A 16,806-nucleotide genomic window follows, 5' to 3' on the forward strand; every position below is an offset into this window, starting at 1 on the left:
CAGGTTTGATCACTCAAGAGCTTTTGTGTAGCAGAGTTTTATTAAAGTGAAAAAGGGACAGACAAAGCTTCTGACACAGACATCAGAAGGGGGACGGAGAGTGGAGCTGTATACTTTTTAGTTATTACAATAGATCAAAAGAATGTCTCAAGGTTGTAAAAATTTTACCAGACCCACTCCCACAACTTACATTTTAGGATGACAGCATTAGAATTTAACAATGGAAAGATCCTACCAGACCCATTCCCTAATATACATTCTAAAATATCAGGATTAGTCAGAAGGTTTTCAGAAAGGAGAAACTGTCCTCCTGCAGAATACATTGTTGTTATATAATCCATAGTACAAACTGAGTTGTTTGTTGTGTAATCATCAGTTTTGGGCTTAAAGAAAAAAAAAAAAAAGTTTGTTCTTTCCTTTTCGAGAACCTCAGACCCCTATCTCCTCCCTGGGGACGCTGGACTTATCAAACTGCCTAGGAACTGACTCTCTCAGTGACAGCTGGACCCAGCCAGGCCTGGTGGCCCAGGAGGACCTTTCTGGGGCGCACGGGATGCGGGGACGTCCACTCAGCCAGATCCTTTCCAAGACTTCCGGGCTGGGGACCATCTGGCATGGTTGGGGGCCAGACACTGTCCACTGGGGGGATACTTAGGGGAGGGGGCCCTCCACGTCAGGCTTCATGTGGCACCAGGGGATGGTCTTCCTCCTCCTGTCTCTTCCAGACCCCTTCCTCTCTACCAGAGTGGACTCAGTCCTGGAGACAAGGTCTGAGGTCCCAGTGAGCCGGTGGGAGCTTCCAAGGGAGCTCTATGCAGGTTCGCGGAGGCGCAAGTGATCCTGTGCCCACAAGGTGGCAGCAGAGTGCCCCGCGAGGACAGAGTGGCCTGGACCAGAGAGAGGGGCTGGCAGAGGCCAGATGCTGCCTGGATGTGGAGGCCAGAGTGCGCGTGTTGGGGGAAGGGGGTGAGAGGCAGAGGGCGGGGATGGCTGGGTTTTTGGCTGGAGCGATGGAGACGTGGAGCTGCTATTCACTCCGGTGGGGAAGGTGAAGCTGAAGCTCGCGGGGCGGGAGGGGTGTGCACCCAGGTTTAGAGATGGCTGATTCACAGTGCGTTAGAAGGCTATGAGGGGACGCTGGGCGCTGGGTAGGGCACACGCGGCTAGAGCTTGTGGGCGGGGTCCTGGCAGGAGGCGTACATTTCGCCGCCTGCCTTTGCTGATAGGCACAGCGTGAGGCTGGAGGAGATACCCCGGGAGTGGGTGTGGACAGAGAGGAGAGAGCCAGAGATGAAGTTGGCCAGGTGGCAATCAGCAGGAGAGGGTGAGGAAGGAGGACCAGGGGTGGGAGCATCCTGGGAGCCAAGGCAAGAAGCTATGAAAATCCATCTAAGTTCCCCGCGGCCACCATAACAAGTGACTGTAAACTTGGCTTCAAACAACACATATTTATCATCTTGCAGTTCTGGAGGTCAGAAGTCTGACATGAGTCTTAGAGCTGAACTCAAGGTGTCCACAGAGCTGGTTCTTCTGCAGGCTCCGGTGAGAATGCCTCCTTTTCTTTTCCGAGTCCTAGAAGTTCTGCATTCCTTGACTCGCGGCCCCTTCCTCCTGTGTCTGGCCTCACATCTCCTTTTCTGGCTCAGCTCCCATGGTCCCATGGTTCTTCAGCCCTGTGCCTCCTTCCTCCTCCTCATGAGGAGCCTGTGACGGATGACACCCGGCCCATGGGATAACCGGAATAATCTCCCACCTCAAGAATCGTAACTCAGTAGCATCCACAGTCACTGATAACAAGTGAGGTGACCCAGTGACACAGGGCTCTGGGCATTCGGGCTCGGACGTCCTCTGCCCCTCATGCAAAATACATTCACCCCATCCCAAGGTCCCCAAATCTCAACTCATTACAGCGTCAAGGCTTCAAGTCTTTTCATCCAAATCGTCTCAATTAGGGGAGGATGAGGCTCTAGCTAGGAGACGCGGGTTTGACCCCTGGGTCGGGAAGATCCCCTGGAGAAGGACATGGCAACCCACTCCAGTACCCTTGCCTGGAGAACCCCACGGACAGAGGAACCTGGTGGGCTACAGTCCATGGGGTCGCAAAGAGTCGGACACAACTGAGCGACTAACACACGGGAGGCTCTAGTGGAGGCTGGGGAGGAGAAAAACAGCCTTGGCCTTTGGGCTTCGCAAAGGGAGGGGCTCAAGCACTGCTTTCCCCCATCCGCAGCCTCCTGCCACCCTCGCCCAGCGATGCACCCATCACCGAACACACAGGTACGGTCACCACCCGGCCCGGGCAGCCAGCCGCAGGCTCCGGCCGCCCGCGAGACCACAGAGATGCCGAGTCCTCCGAGACGCCTAGAGCGCCCCGGAAGTGGCTGGGGGGGCCGCGGGCCGGCGGGGGGCGGGGCGGGGCGCTTCCGGCCGGCGGCGGCGGCCAGGCGTCCGCAGGTGAGCGAGCTCTGGGCCGGTGTGGCGGGTGAGGCGGGCGCCGGAACTCGGGGCCTGGCTGCTGGTGCGGAGCGCTCCTGGGTCCCCCGGAACTGATTTGGTCCCTCCGCAGCCTCCCTCCGAGCCGGGCCGGCATTCCGGCCCGAGGCGGGACCGGCGTCCGAGTTCCTTTCCCCCGGAAGGAGCCGGCCTGAGCCCTGGCCTCTTTCTTCTCTTTTTAGCTTTTGCCCTTCTGCCCCAGACGTGGTCCCCGGAATAGGAGCGTTCTCAGAACAGGCCTCGTCTCTTAACCGAGCCGGTCCCTTGCCCTAGGCTGCCCCAGGCTTGGGTCCCACAACTGCGCCCACGACGGCCTCGCTTCCCTGCAGGGTGTGCCGACGTCCTCGCCTGAGCGCGGACCCCTGCTCAGCCCCTCTTCCCTCCCAGGATTCCAGCCCTTCCTCGGGCCAGAACGTGTGTCTTGAGCACTTCTCCCGATAGTCAACCCCCGACCCCTGCCCCGACCTCACGCTGTTGGCTGCTCCCAAAGAAAGGTGCTTTCTCACTTGCTCCCCCTGAATTCCGCAGGCCTTCTCTGAGGACGAGCCACTCCCTGCTCGCAGGAAGGGGCCGCATGCAGGTGGTGCCTCGCTGCTCTCTCTCTTGCCCACAGTCTGCCCCCTGCCCCCTCCTACCCTCCCCTATGGCACAGGAGGATGTCCACAGCGAGGCCGCAAACGGTCTTCATTGTTCTTGCCGTGTTATGGTACCTTTTAGCGTAAGTTGCTTCAGAAGTAATATACCTGCATGTCACTTTTAAAGGAAGTTTCTGCCTCGCCAGCAGGACCGGTGTGTTCTAGCTCCTGCTGCACACGCCTCGTGTCAGGCACCCAGTGAGCAGTTTCTGGCACTGAGTCCCCTTCTCTGGTCCTTCCTCCTCCTTCCTGTTGTGCTTAGTGTCAGTCCCTCCGACGTGACTGGGGCCCCCTGTTTCCTCCTGGTTTTTACAGTGGTTTTGCACTACACGTCTTCTTGAGGATGGATTTTGGCCTTTCATCCCCTCTGCTCCTCATGGGGCCAGGCAGTGCACAGTCACACTGTCACACAGCCATTAGGATGAAAACAGGTCCCAGAAGGACCAGCACCCCCACTTTGCAGCCCAGGAGACTGACTCAGAGGGCTCAAAGGATGAATCTGGGGCTGGCTGCTGACAGGCCTAGTGTTTGTTTTTGGGAGTCTTGCTACATCTGAAAACACTTCACTTGTGTTGAGCTGTGGTCTCAAAGGGCTGCTTTTGTACATTCCACATGTGAGTAGTCCTGTGGCTTCACCCACAGCATGAAGTTGGGTGGGGCCACACGTGAGGGTTTGGGAGGGAGGTGAGGTGGGGGTCCCGCCTGGAAGAGTGGCTGTGAGCGCTGCCTGCCTCTCTGCGGTGGGACGTGCTGGCAGTCACTCCCAGGTCAGAGTGGGTGTGAGTGCTGTTTGCACGCTCATATGTGACTGTGTGACCAGAGGTGTCCGAGGCTGTGGGGACCAGTAGTTGAGAGACTGGCAGCCCCTCCTGGCTCTGGGAGGAGCCTGAGGCCCACTGAGCTTATCTTTCTAGAAGGAGTTTGTAGCCTACTCTTGAAGAGAGGGCTTGAGGGACTTGTTTCTGTAGAGGCTTGCAGGCTCCGCAGCCCCAGACTCCTAGAGGAATCCCTGCCCACTGCAGCTCCTTTGCCCCTGCCTCAGCCGCTCTCTAAGGAACGAGGGTTTTATGAAGGCGCTCATGTCGGGTGGCCCAGTGAGCAACTGTGGAGGGAAAGTTGAGTCTGGATGTGGGACCTCCCAGCGCTTGGTGACACCCCAGCTTTGTTCAGTAGCCTCACCCGTCACGTTTTCCTGGGAGGTCAGATTGCACCCGAGAGCCACTTTTAGTTTGGAGCTGTAGCGAGCGACTCCAAGGTCACCGTGGAAGCTGAGAAGAGCCAGTGAGCCCAGTAGCCCCCGAGCTGGCCTCTTGCGTCACCGCCGGCAGCTCTCTTCATTGTCCCCCAGACCCCGCCAGTGGCTGCTTCAGCGCAGGTAAAGTGCCGAGGCCGTGCTTGCGAGGCCGAGGCACGTGCCCTGTGATGTTTCTCTTTCTTCCCCCTTTTGCTTTCCAGCTGATAAAGCACCATGTGCGAGAGAGAGACCCCCATGGCTCAGGCGGCGAGACCTCGATTAGCTGGAAACCAGCTCCCAGGGGCCCTCTACTCTCCGGTCCATGTTTGAGGGGAGTCGCTGCCACCATCCCTGCAGAGAAGGCCAGAGGTCCAGCCGTGGGAACGCCCAGGGTGGCTGACGCTGGTCCCCCTTCAGAGAGGGTTGGGAAGCTGCTGGAGCTTGAGAGAGGAGCCAAGAAGGGGCCCTGACTTGTGCTGGCCCTCGTCAGCACCGGCAGGCGAGGGTGGGGGAGGAAGCGGCAGGAAGGCCGCCAGCCCCTGCCCAGGCGCGACCCCTTGGCTGGGACGAGCCCCCTCCTCATGGCCTCCAAGCCGGCTGCCGGGCGGAGCCCTGGGGAGAAGCGCAAGAGGGTGGTGCTGACCCTGAAGGAGAAGATGGACATCTGCCGGCGCCTGGAGAAGGGTGAGAGCAGGCGGGCGCTGATGCAGGAGTACAACGTGGGCATGTCCACCCTGTACGACATCAGGGCCCACAAGGCCCAGCTGCTCCGCTTCTTCGCCAGCTCCGACTCGGACAAGGCGCTGGCGCAGCGCCGCACCCTGCACACGCCCAAGCTCGAGCACCTGGACCGCGTGCTGTACGAGTGGTTCCTGGTGAAGCGGTCTGAGGGCGTGCCCGTCTCGGGCCCCATGCTCATCGAAAAAGCCAAGGACTTCTACGAGCAGATGCAGCTGACCGAGCCCTGCGTGTTTTCTGGCGGCTGGCTCTGGCGCTTTAAGGCCAGACACGGCATCAAGAAGCTGGATGCGTCCAGCGAGAAGCAGGCGGCCGACCAGCAGGCAGCCGAGCAGTTCTGCGGGTTCTTCCGGAGCTTAACCGCCGAGCATGGCCTGTCCCCGGAGCAGGTCTACAACGCTGACGAGACTGGCCTCTTCTGGCGCTGCTCCCCCAGCCCCAGCCCAGAGGGCGGGTCGGCGCCTGGGCCCACACAGAGCAAGGACCGGCTGACCGTCCTCATGTGCGCCAATGCCACGGGCTCCCACAGGATCAAACCCTTGGTGGTCGGGAAATGGGGCAGCCCCAAGGCGGTGCAGGGCCTCCAGCACCTGCCCGTTGTGTACAAGGCCCAAGGCAGCGCCTGGGTGGACAAGGAGATTTTTGCTGACTGGTTCCATCACATCTTCGTGCCCGCAGTGAAGGAGCACTTCCGAGCCATGGCCCTGCCAGAGGACAGCAAGGCCATCCTCCTCCTGGACGGGTCCCGGGCCCACCCTCGCGAGGCTGAGCTGGCCTCGGAGAACGTGTTCACCATCTTCCTGCCCGCCAGCGTCACCGCCCTGCTCCAGCCCATGGACCAGGGCATTCGGAGGGACTTCATGAGGAACTTCGTCACGCCCCGCGGCAGGCTGCAGGCCTTGGCCCCACGCTGCAGCGTGCAAGACGCCGTGCTCGACGTGGCCTGCGCCTGGGACGCGGTGCCGGGCGCCGTCCTCAGCCGGGCCTGGAGGAAGCTGTGGCCTGAGGCTGCACTCACGGAGGGCTCATCCTCTGAGGAGGAGCCCGAGCGGCTCAGGACTAAGCCCCCTGACCAGGCCTTCACACACACCCCCGGGCTCACAGCAGGCGCCCCGGCCCACCTCGGGAGCGCAGCCTCGGGGAGCCTGGAGCCAGCAGAGGCTGGAGGGGTGGACAGGGCGGCCTGGGAGCAGGCGGCGGTGTCCTTCGATGCCCTGGTGCGCTTCGCAGAGGCACAGCCCTGCTTCTCGGTGCAGGAGCTGGGCCAGCTGCGCGCGCTGCGCTCCGTGTTCAGCAGGCGGTGGCAGGCGCAGCGGGGCGGGGCCCCCGCAGCCGCGGTCAAGCTCGAGGCGCCCTGGGAGCGCCCTGGGCCTTGCGGCACCCAGCCTTGCTCCCCACTGCCCGGCTCGTCCACGGCCGGCGAGGCGTGAGGCAGTGAGGTTTGACCTGCGATCTCGGGGTCACGTTTCTTGGAACAGCCTGCCCCGTCGAGGTTTTGCCGTGTGCTCTGTCCTGCCACCTGAGTGCGAGGAGGTCTTCCTGAAGGGCCCACCCAGACCCAAAATGTCCCAGAACCTCCAGGGGCCACCACCCAGCTTGTATTCGCTGCCTGAGCCTTGCAGTGTGCAAGGGTAGGGATGTCTGTCTGTCCAAGCGGGGAAGGGCCACCTTCAGCCAACTGACTGCGGTCCCCACTGCTGCTTGATGGGGCTGACACTTCCCAAGGGCCCCCTGCTTGCGCCCTGGGGCTGTATGCAGGTCTGGGGGCCAGCCCTGGGTCAGGCAGGTCACTGAGGGTAGGACTTGATTGTGAATGAGAGTCCGGGTGGCCCCTGCCTGTGGCGTTGCAGGCCCTGTCCCCACGTCAGTCGTCAGCTCTCCTGGCAGAGTGAGCGTCACTTCCAAGTTGCCCTGGGCCTCGGGCCCCAGGATGCAGTGGTAGAGTTGTTAGAGCCAGCAGGAGCGGGCCACTGGGGAGCCCATTGCCGCAGTGTGGGGCCCCAGATCGCTGCCAGTGTTTGAGCATCTTGGCTCCAAGTCCTGTACGTGGTCCATAGTCCCTCAGTCCCTAGAACTTGCATTTACAGCCTCTGCATTAGTAAAACTGGACCAGACGTTCAGAAGTTCGTCTTAGGTGATGTGACAAGAACAGTAAAAGGAGCTGCTCAGATGCCTAGCAGCGTCGGAACTCTCATTTTGAGCTGTTGGCCCCATAGTGATTCACGTGGGGAAAGCTGACTGTGGGGGCCGCTCTTGTAAAGACCCGTACCAGGAGACTCGCTGTGCTCCCTACGCTTCTGATGCCTCTGTTCTGTATCGCTCGTCACCAGACGGAGTGCCCCTGGCCAGCCTGGTCCCTTATCACCAGACAGAGAGCCCCTGGTCACTCATGACCGGACGGAGCGCCCCTGGCCAGCCTGGTCGCTTGTCAGCAGACGGAGCACCCTGGGCAGCCTGGCCGCCCTCTTTGAATGAACCGGAAGTGGGCATCCTTTTCTGGGCTCTTCAGCATTTGCCTTCTGTTTGGGCAGCTGATTGAACACACAGTTTTCATTCCTGTTATTTATCGCACTGAGACACCCTTGTTCCCGCAAGAGCCGAGGGGAGGCGAGGGTTTGGTTTGTGGTCGTTTCTCTGGTCTTTGCGTCCTTCCAAACACTGAGGTGACAGTCATGGCTGGCCTGCCACTGCTCTGTGAGCCGTGTTTCCTGCTGAAAACGCGTGTGTGAAGATTGTGAAACAAGCACAGGTCATTTTCAAAGTGGCGTTGCCGATTCTTTGGGCCAGACCGCCTCCTGCTGAGCCGTCACGTCGGTCTCCCGCACGTGTGGGGGCGACAGCTGTGCAGCGTGCACTCGCACCCCTTCTGCACTCGTGTGTCCCCTGTGCTGTGGGCATGTAGCAGGGTCAGATGTCGGGGCAGCAGCCTGGACGTGAGGGATGGACACACGGAGACCCTCCCCACGGCCAGCCCCAGTCCAGCGGCCTGGAGCCTCAGGACGGTGCTGGGGGTGGGCCAGCTTCCTAGGCCCCTGGGGGTGCTCGGTCCCCACCAGACGTAGCCCCTGGGCTGGATTCTCGTCCTGCCCACACAGCCTGCTCCCGTCCCCACTGTGTCATGGCCGGTCAGTAAGCAGCCATCACCACTGGCCGAGGGAGCTTGTCCTTGGCGCTCCTTCTCGAACCACTGCTCCCCTATTGCACTGGGCCTCGGGGGTCTGGTTAGACCTTCAGTGTGGGAGGCCCTGGAGGCTGTGCAGATGGAGAAGGCTGATCTGGCCTGCAGGGTCGAGGTGAACCGCCCACCTCACCTGCATTTCCTGTTGGGGGTGGGAAGCAGGAGGCCCTGCCCTGCGCACCCACAGCTCTGATGGCCGGGGTGGTGGGGGCAGGGGGGTTGATGGGTGGGTGGGTGCAGGACAGAAAGGCAGCTGGTTGCAGCTCCTGCTTGGACCTGTCAGCCAGGCTTCCCTGGGGTGGAGCCAGAGCCCCTTGGAGGCAGCTCGAGGCCATAGTAGCCAGATATTTCTGGAGGGAGGGGGGTTGGAGGAAGGGACTCGCGCTGCTTCTGTTCCTGGGAGGCCATGGCACAGGGCAAGCAGGACTCACCCCCGAGGGCCTGCCCGGCAGCTGCACAGACACCAGCTGCAGTGGGTTTCCTTGGTGCATAAGTGTGCTTCCAGCACAGGGCATAGCGTTCCTGAGTACCTGCTGTGTGCTGGGCATCGAGCTCATCTGGAGGCCCAAGGGTGGTCAGACAGACCCTGACCTGCTTCCATGGAGCACAGGTCTCCCAAGAAGGGCTTCTGGGGGGCCGCGCTGTCCATGAGTCACATTCTCCACGGCTGTCTCCACAAAGACGCAGGCAGACTGCTGAGGTGCCCGGGGTGAGCCGTGTGGCGGTTCCACGCTGAGGGGCTGGCCCCGGAGGCCTGGACCGCTGCCCCCTCCTCGCAGCACTCAGCCGTCACTCACCTCCAGCAGCGAGCGTGCTCAGAGGTCTTCACCAGGGGAGAAGCGGGCTGGGCCTGCAGGAGCGCCGCTAGTGCTGCTGCTGGAGCTGACTGTGTCTCCTGCAGAGCGTGGCGGGGCCCACCCCAGGGTGCTCTCAAGAGACGGATGTCATGGAGAGAGTCTGGACTGCAGGCCCCCTGGGGTCAGGGGAATCCCCAGCACTGACCTCAGTATCTGCTTCAGAGGAGCCAGGTGCAATGGGATTGGTCTGAGAAGCAGCTTCTGCCCAGGGCATCGTTGAAAACAGCAGTTGGCCAGCTGTGAGTGGAGTTTAACCGCTGGGTGCAGGCAGGGACCACACAGTCAGAGCTTTGCCAAAAGCACCGCCATGGAGTGGGGTGGGAGGGGTGGGGGGGGCCGTGGGCCTTCCTGAGGCCGTGCCCCTGGGAAGGAGCGTCAGAGCCTCTGTCAGGGACGGGGAGCCCCTAAGAAGAGCCAGCCAGCAAGACACAAAGTAGAGAAGGCAAGTCCCAGTCTGGGGTGACCAGTACCCAGAGCTGGTATGACACATTACCTAAAAGGACCAGTTTCCAATCCAACATTACGAACATACAAAGAAACAGGGAAACACGACCACATACCATGCTCCTGAAATGCAGGTGGTGGAGTGAGAAGGGGGCTTTAACAGTGAAAGACTTCAAATTGATCATTACAGATGCAGTCAGAGAACTAGAGGAAACTAAGATTGAAGAAGGAAATGGGGGAAAGGAAGATAGTAAGTAGAGAAATCAGTAAAAAGATGATAAATAAAAAGCTGTTTTTAAAAACATGGAAATCCTGGCATTGAAAGGTACTGTAACATGACAGATTGGCCAGAGGGCCCAGCAGTAGATGTGAACTCGTGGGAGAAAGAGCGTGATCTTGATAGCGCTTGAGAGATGATGCCATCCAAAGAACAGGCCCTTTTGCTGCAGGAGGGGCCTCGGCTCTTGATGAGCTGCTGGCCCAGCTGCAGGCCTGCTGCTCGGGATGGGGGGAGATGCTCTGAGGCCCGGGTGGTCTCAGAGCGGTGTGGTCTCCCCACCCGGAACTGGAGACTGGCTGGGGCAGCAGCCTGGGCCTCCATCTCGGCTGGAGCACCTGCCGCCTCCCACCCACCCACCCGGGCTTGCTGGGCGCACAGCCCTTGAAGGTGGAGAAGGCCAGTCCAGGTGGGTGGACGGTCCTCATGACGGCCCCATTTCACGGAGGCGTCCAGAGGCCCGCTGCCGGCCACAGGCTTCCCAGTCAGTGTGCCCACCTCTGTGGGCCTGGGGCAGGAGGGCCTCCTTGGGCAGTGCCAGGAGGGAGGGCTGGAGATGCCAGGCTCGGTGGAGGATGGCCGCATCGTTCTAGCAGTGTTAGCAGGCGCACAAGCCCAGCAATAGGGCCTGGGCCTGGAACTGGCCTGCAGTGAGGAGTGAGGAGAGGCCAGAGGCCCAGCAGAGGGCTCCGGGTGGTGGCTGGAGTCTGGGCATCACTGGCTGCCCCTCCCCTCCCACAGGCCAGGCTGTGATGTGTGGTCACCCCTCTGCCACACCCTCTTGAGGGATGGTCTCCCGGCCTGGGGACAGGGCGTGTGTGGATGTGGAAGCTGCCAGGAGTTGTAACAGCCCCACAGACCCTTTCAGACAAGGAGCTTGCTTTGTCTGTCTCTGGGGGCTGTGTAGCACCTTCTGGGAAACTCTAGGGAGTGCAGGCAGCCCCAACCTAGAACCTTGAAGGAGCTGGAGGGTTCCTGAGCAGCCAGGGGTCTGCCGTGCATGGCCTGGGTGAACCCTGACGCTGGTCCCTCACTGAGCCCCAGTCCTTGGCCCCACTCCTGCGTCCTGACCCTGGTTGCGGGCTGAGCCCCCACTCTGGCTCGTGTGCTCTCTCAGCTCCCAAGGAGGGCAAGACCAGGGAGCCTGGAACCATGTGTGGGACTCACTTGTGCCCTGGGGGAAGGTGAGAGCTTTGTGACCTCGCCCCTCCTCCCCAACGTGTGACGTGGCGCGCTCTGTGACCACACCCCCCACCCCCACCCCCGCCTCTGCCCTGGCTCCAGGCCCTGCTGACAGTGGTCCCGGGGCGGAGAGTGACTGTGTGGCTGACTCACGGCAGGTGGGAGAGGTGTGAATGTCAGAGCTGGGCTTCCCCCAGGGCAGACCCCCGCGCATTCGGGCAGCTCCTGGGGGTGCCTCAGGGCTATGCCAGGCCCCTCTGTGTCCCCCATTGGCAGGCACACACCCGAGCCAGGGTCAGGGCCCCTCCAGAGCAGCCCCGTCCTCCGGCAGCTGCCTGTCCTGCCTCTGCCCATCCCTTGCTGGGGTCCTGGGCTCTTCCCAGTCCAGCTGAGGCCAGTCATCTCTGGCTGCAGGAGTCAGGAGGCTGTAGGTCCTGGAGTGGGAGGAGCCCAAAGAGCCTGCTGGAGGCATCCTTCAAGGCCGGAGACTTCCCTGTCCAACCTGACTCTGTGCTCGCTCTGGGGCCTGCAGCCAGCCAGCCCTGTCCAGACAGCCTGCAGCCCAGGGCCTGGGGGAGCTTCCCAGAGTTGGGTGCTGGGAGGACAGAAGGGACCTGGAGAGCAAAAGGCTGGCGTCCTGGAGGAGGGGGACCATGGTGCCCAGGGCAGCATGGGACTCACCTGTGGGGGTCCCTCTGCAGGCTCTGGTACCCTGACTTTGAGGGTGGGGCCCAGAGGACAGGTGTGAGGAACAAGGGGCTGGGGAGCAGGCGAAGGGCAGACTTTGTGCCCTTGTCCCTCAAGGCTGCAGCATGAGCTCAGGCCTCCAGGTGCCGAGACACTGGCCACCACTGAGGGCAGGCAGGGCTCCCTGTGTTGGAGACGCTGTGTTCTATGTCTGAACCTGGCAGGGTGGAAGCCTGTGTCAACTTGCCCACATCTCTGCGGCTTCCCAGTAAGCCTTGGAGGAGGCCTGCTCCCCATCTCCAGATCAGGACCCCTGGAGCACATGCAAGGTAGTCTGGGTGCAGGTTCTGGCCCCGGGCCCCCAGGCTCACTCTCCACCTCCCCCCATTCCGAGCAGCAGCCCTGCAGCCGGGCCAGCAGCTCGGCAAGAGCTGAGGCCCCCCTGCAGCGAAAGGGCCAGGGGCAGCCAGAGGGTCTAAGGAGGCCTCTGTTAGCTCAGGAAGCAGCGTGGGCCCGAGGGTTCTCCTCAGAGGAGGCTCAGCTGCAGTCTCCAGTGAGTGGGCGTCCGTCCCCCCCTTTTATTAATAAAGCAGAGTAGTGATGTCACTGGCGTGCTCAGTGAGCCTGCCGCTCCACTGGCCGACATTCCCTAATTAGGAAAATGGAGTCCAGCTGTCTTTGGGAGGCTCCTCAGTGGACGGCATGAGGCCTTGGGTGGCTGCCGTCCACTGGCCTCAGGTGTCTGACCTGCCCCACCATCCAGGAAGGGGGCCTGGCCAGGAGGTGTGGTGCCACTTGGCAGTGAGGCTCCGGAGACGGTGATGCTGGTGAGGATGGTGGTTATAGTGGTGGTTGTGGCAGAGATGACCAATTGTGGTGCTGGATGAAGACGCTGGTGATGGGGTTGCTGTGGTCTGGATGTTTGCATACGCCGCCCCGATTTAACTGAAATCCTAACCCCCAAGCTGATGGTGTTGGGAGGCGGGGGCTTTGAGAGGTGATCAGGTGGAGCCTTGAATTGGATTAATGCCCTTAAAAGAGAGACCCCAGAGGGCTTCTCGCCTCTTGGGTCATGTGAGGATGTAGCAAGGTCTGCCGTCCTCAGCCAGGAGGGCTTTCACCAGAACCCAGCCACTCCAGCACCCTGACCTGGGATTTCCAGCCTCCACAATGGTGAGGAATTAATTTCTGTAGCTTGCAAGCCACCCTGTCTGTGGTGCAGTTAGAGCACCCGGATGGAAGAAGGCGGGGATGAAGGTGGCATGGTGGCCAGGGCACTGGTGGTGGCGCATGGGGCAATGAGGAATGCATGGTGTCAATGGTGTGGTGGTTGGCGAGATGGTGGTTGTATCGGTGGTGGCGATGTTGAGGATGGCAGGTGATGTGAACTGATCTGTGTCCCTCCCCCATTCATATGATGAAGCCCCAGCATGACAGTGTTCAGAGATAGGGCTTTCAGGAGGTAATTGAAGTTAGATGATGTTATAAGAGTGGGGCCCTTTTCCAATAGGACTAATGCCTATATCAGAAGAGGATGATGGCTCTCAATTCCCCTTTCTCACAAACCAAGAAAGGGCCTTGTGAGAACACTTCAAGAAGATAGCCATCTACCAGCCAAGAGAACTCTCACTAGAAACCTGATGGACTGACACCCTGATCTTGGACTTGCCAGCCTCCAGAGCTGCAAGAAAGAAATAAATGTTGTTTAAGCTGCCCAGTCAGTGGTGTTTTGTTACAGAGACCTGAACTGACTCCCACTGGGAATGGTGAGGGTGATGGTGGTGATGATGGTGGTGGTGATGGTGATAGTACTGGTGATGGTGATGATGGTGGTGGTGGCAGAGATGGTGGTGATGGTGATGGTGGTGGTGATGGTAGTGTGATGGTGATGGTAGTGGTGATGATAGTGGTGGTGGTGGTGGTGGTGGTGGTAGAGATGGTGATGATGGTGATGGTAGTGGTGATGACAGTGATGATAGTGGTGGTGATGGTGGTGATGGTGGTGGTGGTAGAGATGGTGATGACGGTGATGGTGGTGGTGGTGATGGTGATGACAGTGATGGTGGTGATGATAGTAGTGGTGATGACGGTCATGATAGTGGTGGTGGTGGTGATGGTGATAGTGGTAATGACGGTGATGATAGTGGTGGTGATGATCGTGGTGGTGGTGATGGTAGTGGTAGAGATGGTGATGACAGTGATGGTGGTGATGATGGTGGTGGTGGTGGTGGTGGTGGTAGAGATCGTGATGACAGTGATGGTGGTGGTGATGGTGGTGGTGGTAATGACGGTGATGATAGTGGTGGTGATGATCGTGGTGGTGGTGATGGTAGTGGTAGAGATGGTGATGACAGTGATGGTGGTGGTGATGGTGGTGCTGGTGGTGGTGGTAGAGATGGTGATGACAGTGATGGTGGTGGTGGTGGTGGTGGTAGAGATGGTGATGACAGTGATGGTGGTGGTGGTGGTAGAGATGGTGATGACAGTGATGGTGGTGATGGTGGTGGTGGTGGTGGTGCTGGTGGTGGTGGTAGAGATGGTGATGACAGTGATGGTGGTGGTGATGGTGGTGCTGGTGGTGGTGGTAGAGATGGTGATGACAGTGATGGTGGTGGTGGTGGTGGTGGTGGTGGTGGTAGAGATGGTGATGACAGTGATGGTGGTGGTGATGGTGGTGCTGGTGGTGGTGGTAGAGATGGTGATGACAGTGATGGTGGTGGTGGTGGTGCTGGTGGTGGTGGTAGAGATGGTGATGACAGTGATGGTGGTGGTGGTGGTGCTGGTGGTGGTGCTGGTGGTGGTGGTAGAGATGGTGATGACAGTGATGGTGGTGATGGTGGTGGTGGTGGTGGTGGTGGTGGTGGTAGAGATGGTGATGACAGTGATGGTGGTGGTGATGGTGGTGCTGGTGGTGGTGGTAGAGATGGTGATGACAGTGATGGTGGTGGTGATGACGGTGATGGTGGTGCTGGTGCTGGCCATGGAGACAGTGGTGTGACAATGATTACACAACTTACAAGTGGGACACTTGGAATTCAGAGCCTGGACTGTGGGCTGTGGATCTTTTTTTTTTGAGAATTTAAAAATTTTTAATACAGTTCAAAGCAGGATATGTGGTTCATTTCAGCTCTTTCACTGCCAAACCTGGGAGCAGGGACTGCTTCAGCTTCTCTGCCTTCTCTTTCTTTGTGATGACCAAGGTGTAAAGGTATCTGCTGCATCAAAATTTCAACTTCACATTATCCTTATTTTTCTTGATCTTGACAGACCTGGCGTCCTTGCGCCAGGCCGTGAGCAGGAAGTCCTTGATTTCCTCAATTTTGCAGGGCATAGCGACAAGCAGGGCGCGTGACTGGAACGTCAAGGGGCAAGAAGCAAAGACAGCCTGGGCCATGGATCTTAAATGAATGCCTCCTGCTGAGGGTGGCACCAGGGGCCACACGTGGTGGGTAAGCCTGCAGGCCTGTCTGGGATGGCTCTCCAGGAAGCCACCTCCTGCCTCCCCAGGCTCCCTCTCATATTGCCAGGGGAGACACTGAGATGCGGGCTCCTGACATGGCATTTTATGTTTATCTAGGAAAGTCTGCCTGCCCAGTTCAGGGGGCACAGCTCCTCAGGCGGTGCTTAGATGGTAGATGGAGGGCCTGCTTCCACCCAGCTCCCCCGGCAGGGGCTGGGGCGGCTGGAGATGGATGGCTCCCCACACTGCTCTTGCCCATGGACACGGGCAGTGGGTGGTAAGCTCCTGGGCGGACGAGTCCGCTCTGCTGATGGGCTGGCTTGGATAGGTCCCAGGCTGAGCTGGGTGGGGAGCAGGGCCTGGGAAGGAGGGCCGCACTTGGGGGTCCTGACCCTGCAGGGGTGGGGCTGCCGTCTGGCTCCCCAGATCCCCAGGCTCTACCCCAACCCTGAGGGAGCCAAGCCCCTGAGGCACCCCTGTGGGGGCACGTGGGGCCCCAGGACAGCCTGGTTCTGGGGTGGGCAGCACTGTCAGGGCCGAGGGTGGGGAGCTAGTGCAGACCCCTGCCAGGAAGTGGTCTGTTCAGGGCCCTTAGAGGAGTGGCCCTCAGGCCTGCCGCGGGGGCCGGGGGTCTGTGGAAAGGCCCTGCTTCTCAGCTCAGACGGTCTGTGTCTGTGGACATGGGGCACTGAGGCTGGAGAGGGTGGGGGGCAACCCAGGGCGCTGGACCCTATCCTCACCTTGGATTGGGGAATGGACCACTGCCCCCAGAGGCCATACCTGGGCCCTCCTGCTCCCCTCCTCTCCAGTCCCCCCAGGGTTCTTCCCCAGCCCCAGCCCAGGTGCCCCCAGGAGGGCTGGCCTCCTTTGAGGTGGACAAGGACGCGCCAACAATGACCACTGTCTGCAGGAGGACTGAGGGGCTGGGGCCAGTGGGTGCCACACACAGGCGGGGGTGGTGGGAGGTGTGGCGGCCCCAGCAGAGCAGGGAGAGCCTCCACCCGAGACCTGAGGGGTCCTAGGGCTCCCTCCCTGCAGGGAGCACCCTGTCCACAGGGCAGTCATGGGCCGGGGCCAGCACTCGGGTGGGTGGGGACAGGCTTGCTCCCAGAGCCGGTGGGCGGCACCCAGCCCGGGACAGCTGGCCCAGCCTGGCCTGCGCCCTCAGGCCCTGGCCCCAGGCCCAGTTCCTCTCTCAGGGGCCCATCCTCTGACGTGCTGCCCAACCCCAGCAGGGCCCTGATCCCCAGGCTGTGTGGGCAGGGACGGGCAAGTGTGTGTTGAGAACCCATGCAGTGGGGGGAGGGTGGGGGCGCCCGTGATGGTCTGGGCTGTGCACTCCTCGACCATGTTGGTTTATTTCTGACCCTCCCACTGGAGCTCAGCCAGGAAAGGGAGGGAGGGAGCGGGGAGGGGGCACTGTGCCAGGGCGGCAGGGAGAGCCCAGGGGTCCGGGATCTACCCTGGCCTGTGGGGGTCGGACCGGTGTCCCCAGGCCAGGAGGCAGGCGTGCTGTGTGCAGGTCACGGAGGTCACCAGCCCCTCCCCCGAGTGCCCCGCCTCCCGCTGCTGTGGCCCCCACACCCTGGGGAGCACCTCCAGATCCACACACAGAACTCAG

At 60.6% G+C, this 16,806-nt stretch overlaps 1 protein-coding gene across 3 annotated transcripts; it reads left to right on the forward strand.

The window, feature by feature from the left end:
• The first annotated feature begins 1,477 nt into the window (after nucleotides 1-1,477).
• JRK (Jrk helix-turn-helix protein) lies at nucleotides 1,478-7,861 on the forward strand. Of its 3 annotated transcripts, XM_070802316.1 has the most exons (3): nucleotides 1,478-1,542; nucleotides 2,231-2,277; nucleotides 4,584-7,861. In XM_070802316.1, the coding sequence occupies exon 3, from the start codon at nucleotides 4,944-4,946 to the stop codon at nucleotides 6,528-6,530; it is 1,587 nt and encodes a 528-aa protein (XP_070658417.1). In that variant the 5' UTR covers nucleotides 1,478-1,542; nucleotides 2,231-2,277; nucleotides 4,584-4,943; the 3' UTR covers nucleotides 6,531-7,861. The 3 variants fall into 3 exon arrangements, with proteins under 3 accessions (XP_070658417.1, XP_019829173.2, XP_019829174.2); XM_019973614.2 differs by lacking the exons at nucleotides 1,478-1,542; nucleotides 2,231-2,277 and adding an exon at nucleotides 2,400-2,454; XM_019973615.2 differs by lacking the exons at nucleotides 1,478-1,542; nucleotides 2,231-2,277 and adding an exon at nucleotides 2,461-3,742.
• Nucleotides 7,862-16,806: the final 8,945 nt, after the last annotated feature.

Source organism: Bos indicus, chromosome 14 (genome assembly GCF_029378745.1).
Source record: "Bos indicus isolate NIAB-ARS_2022 breed Sahiwal x Tharparkar chromosome 14, NIAB-ARS_B.indTharparkar_mat_pri_1.0, whole genome shotgun sequence".
Classification (NCBI taxonomy): Eukaryota; Metazoa; Chordata; class Mammalia; order Artiodactyla; family Bovidae; genus Bos; species Bos indicus.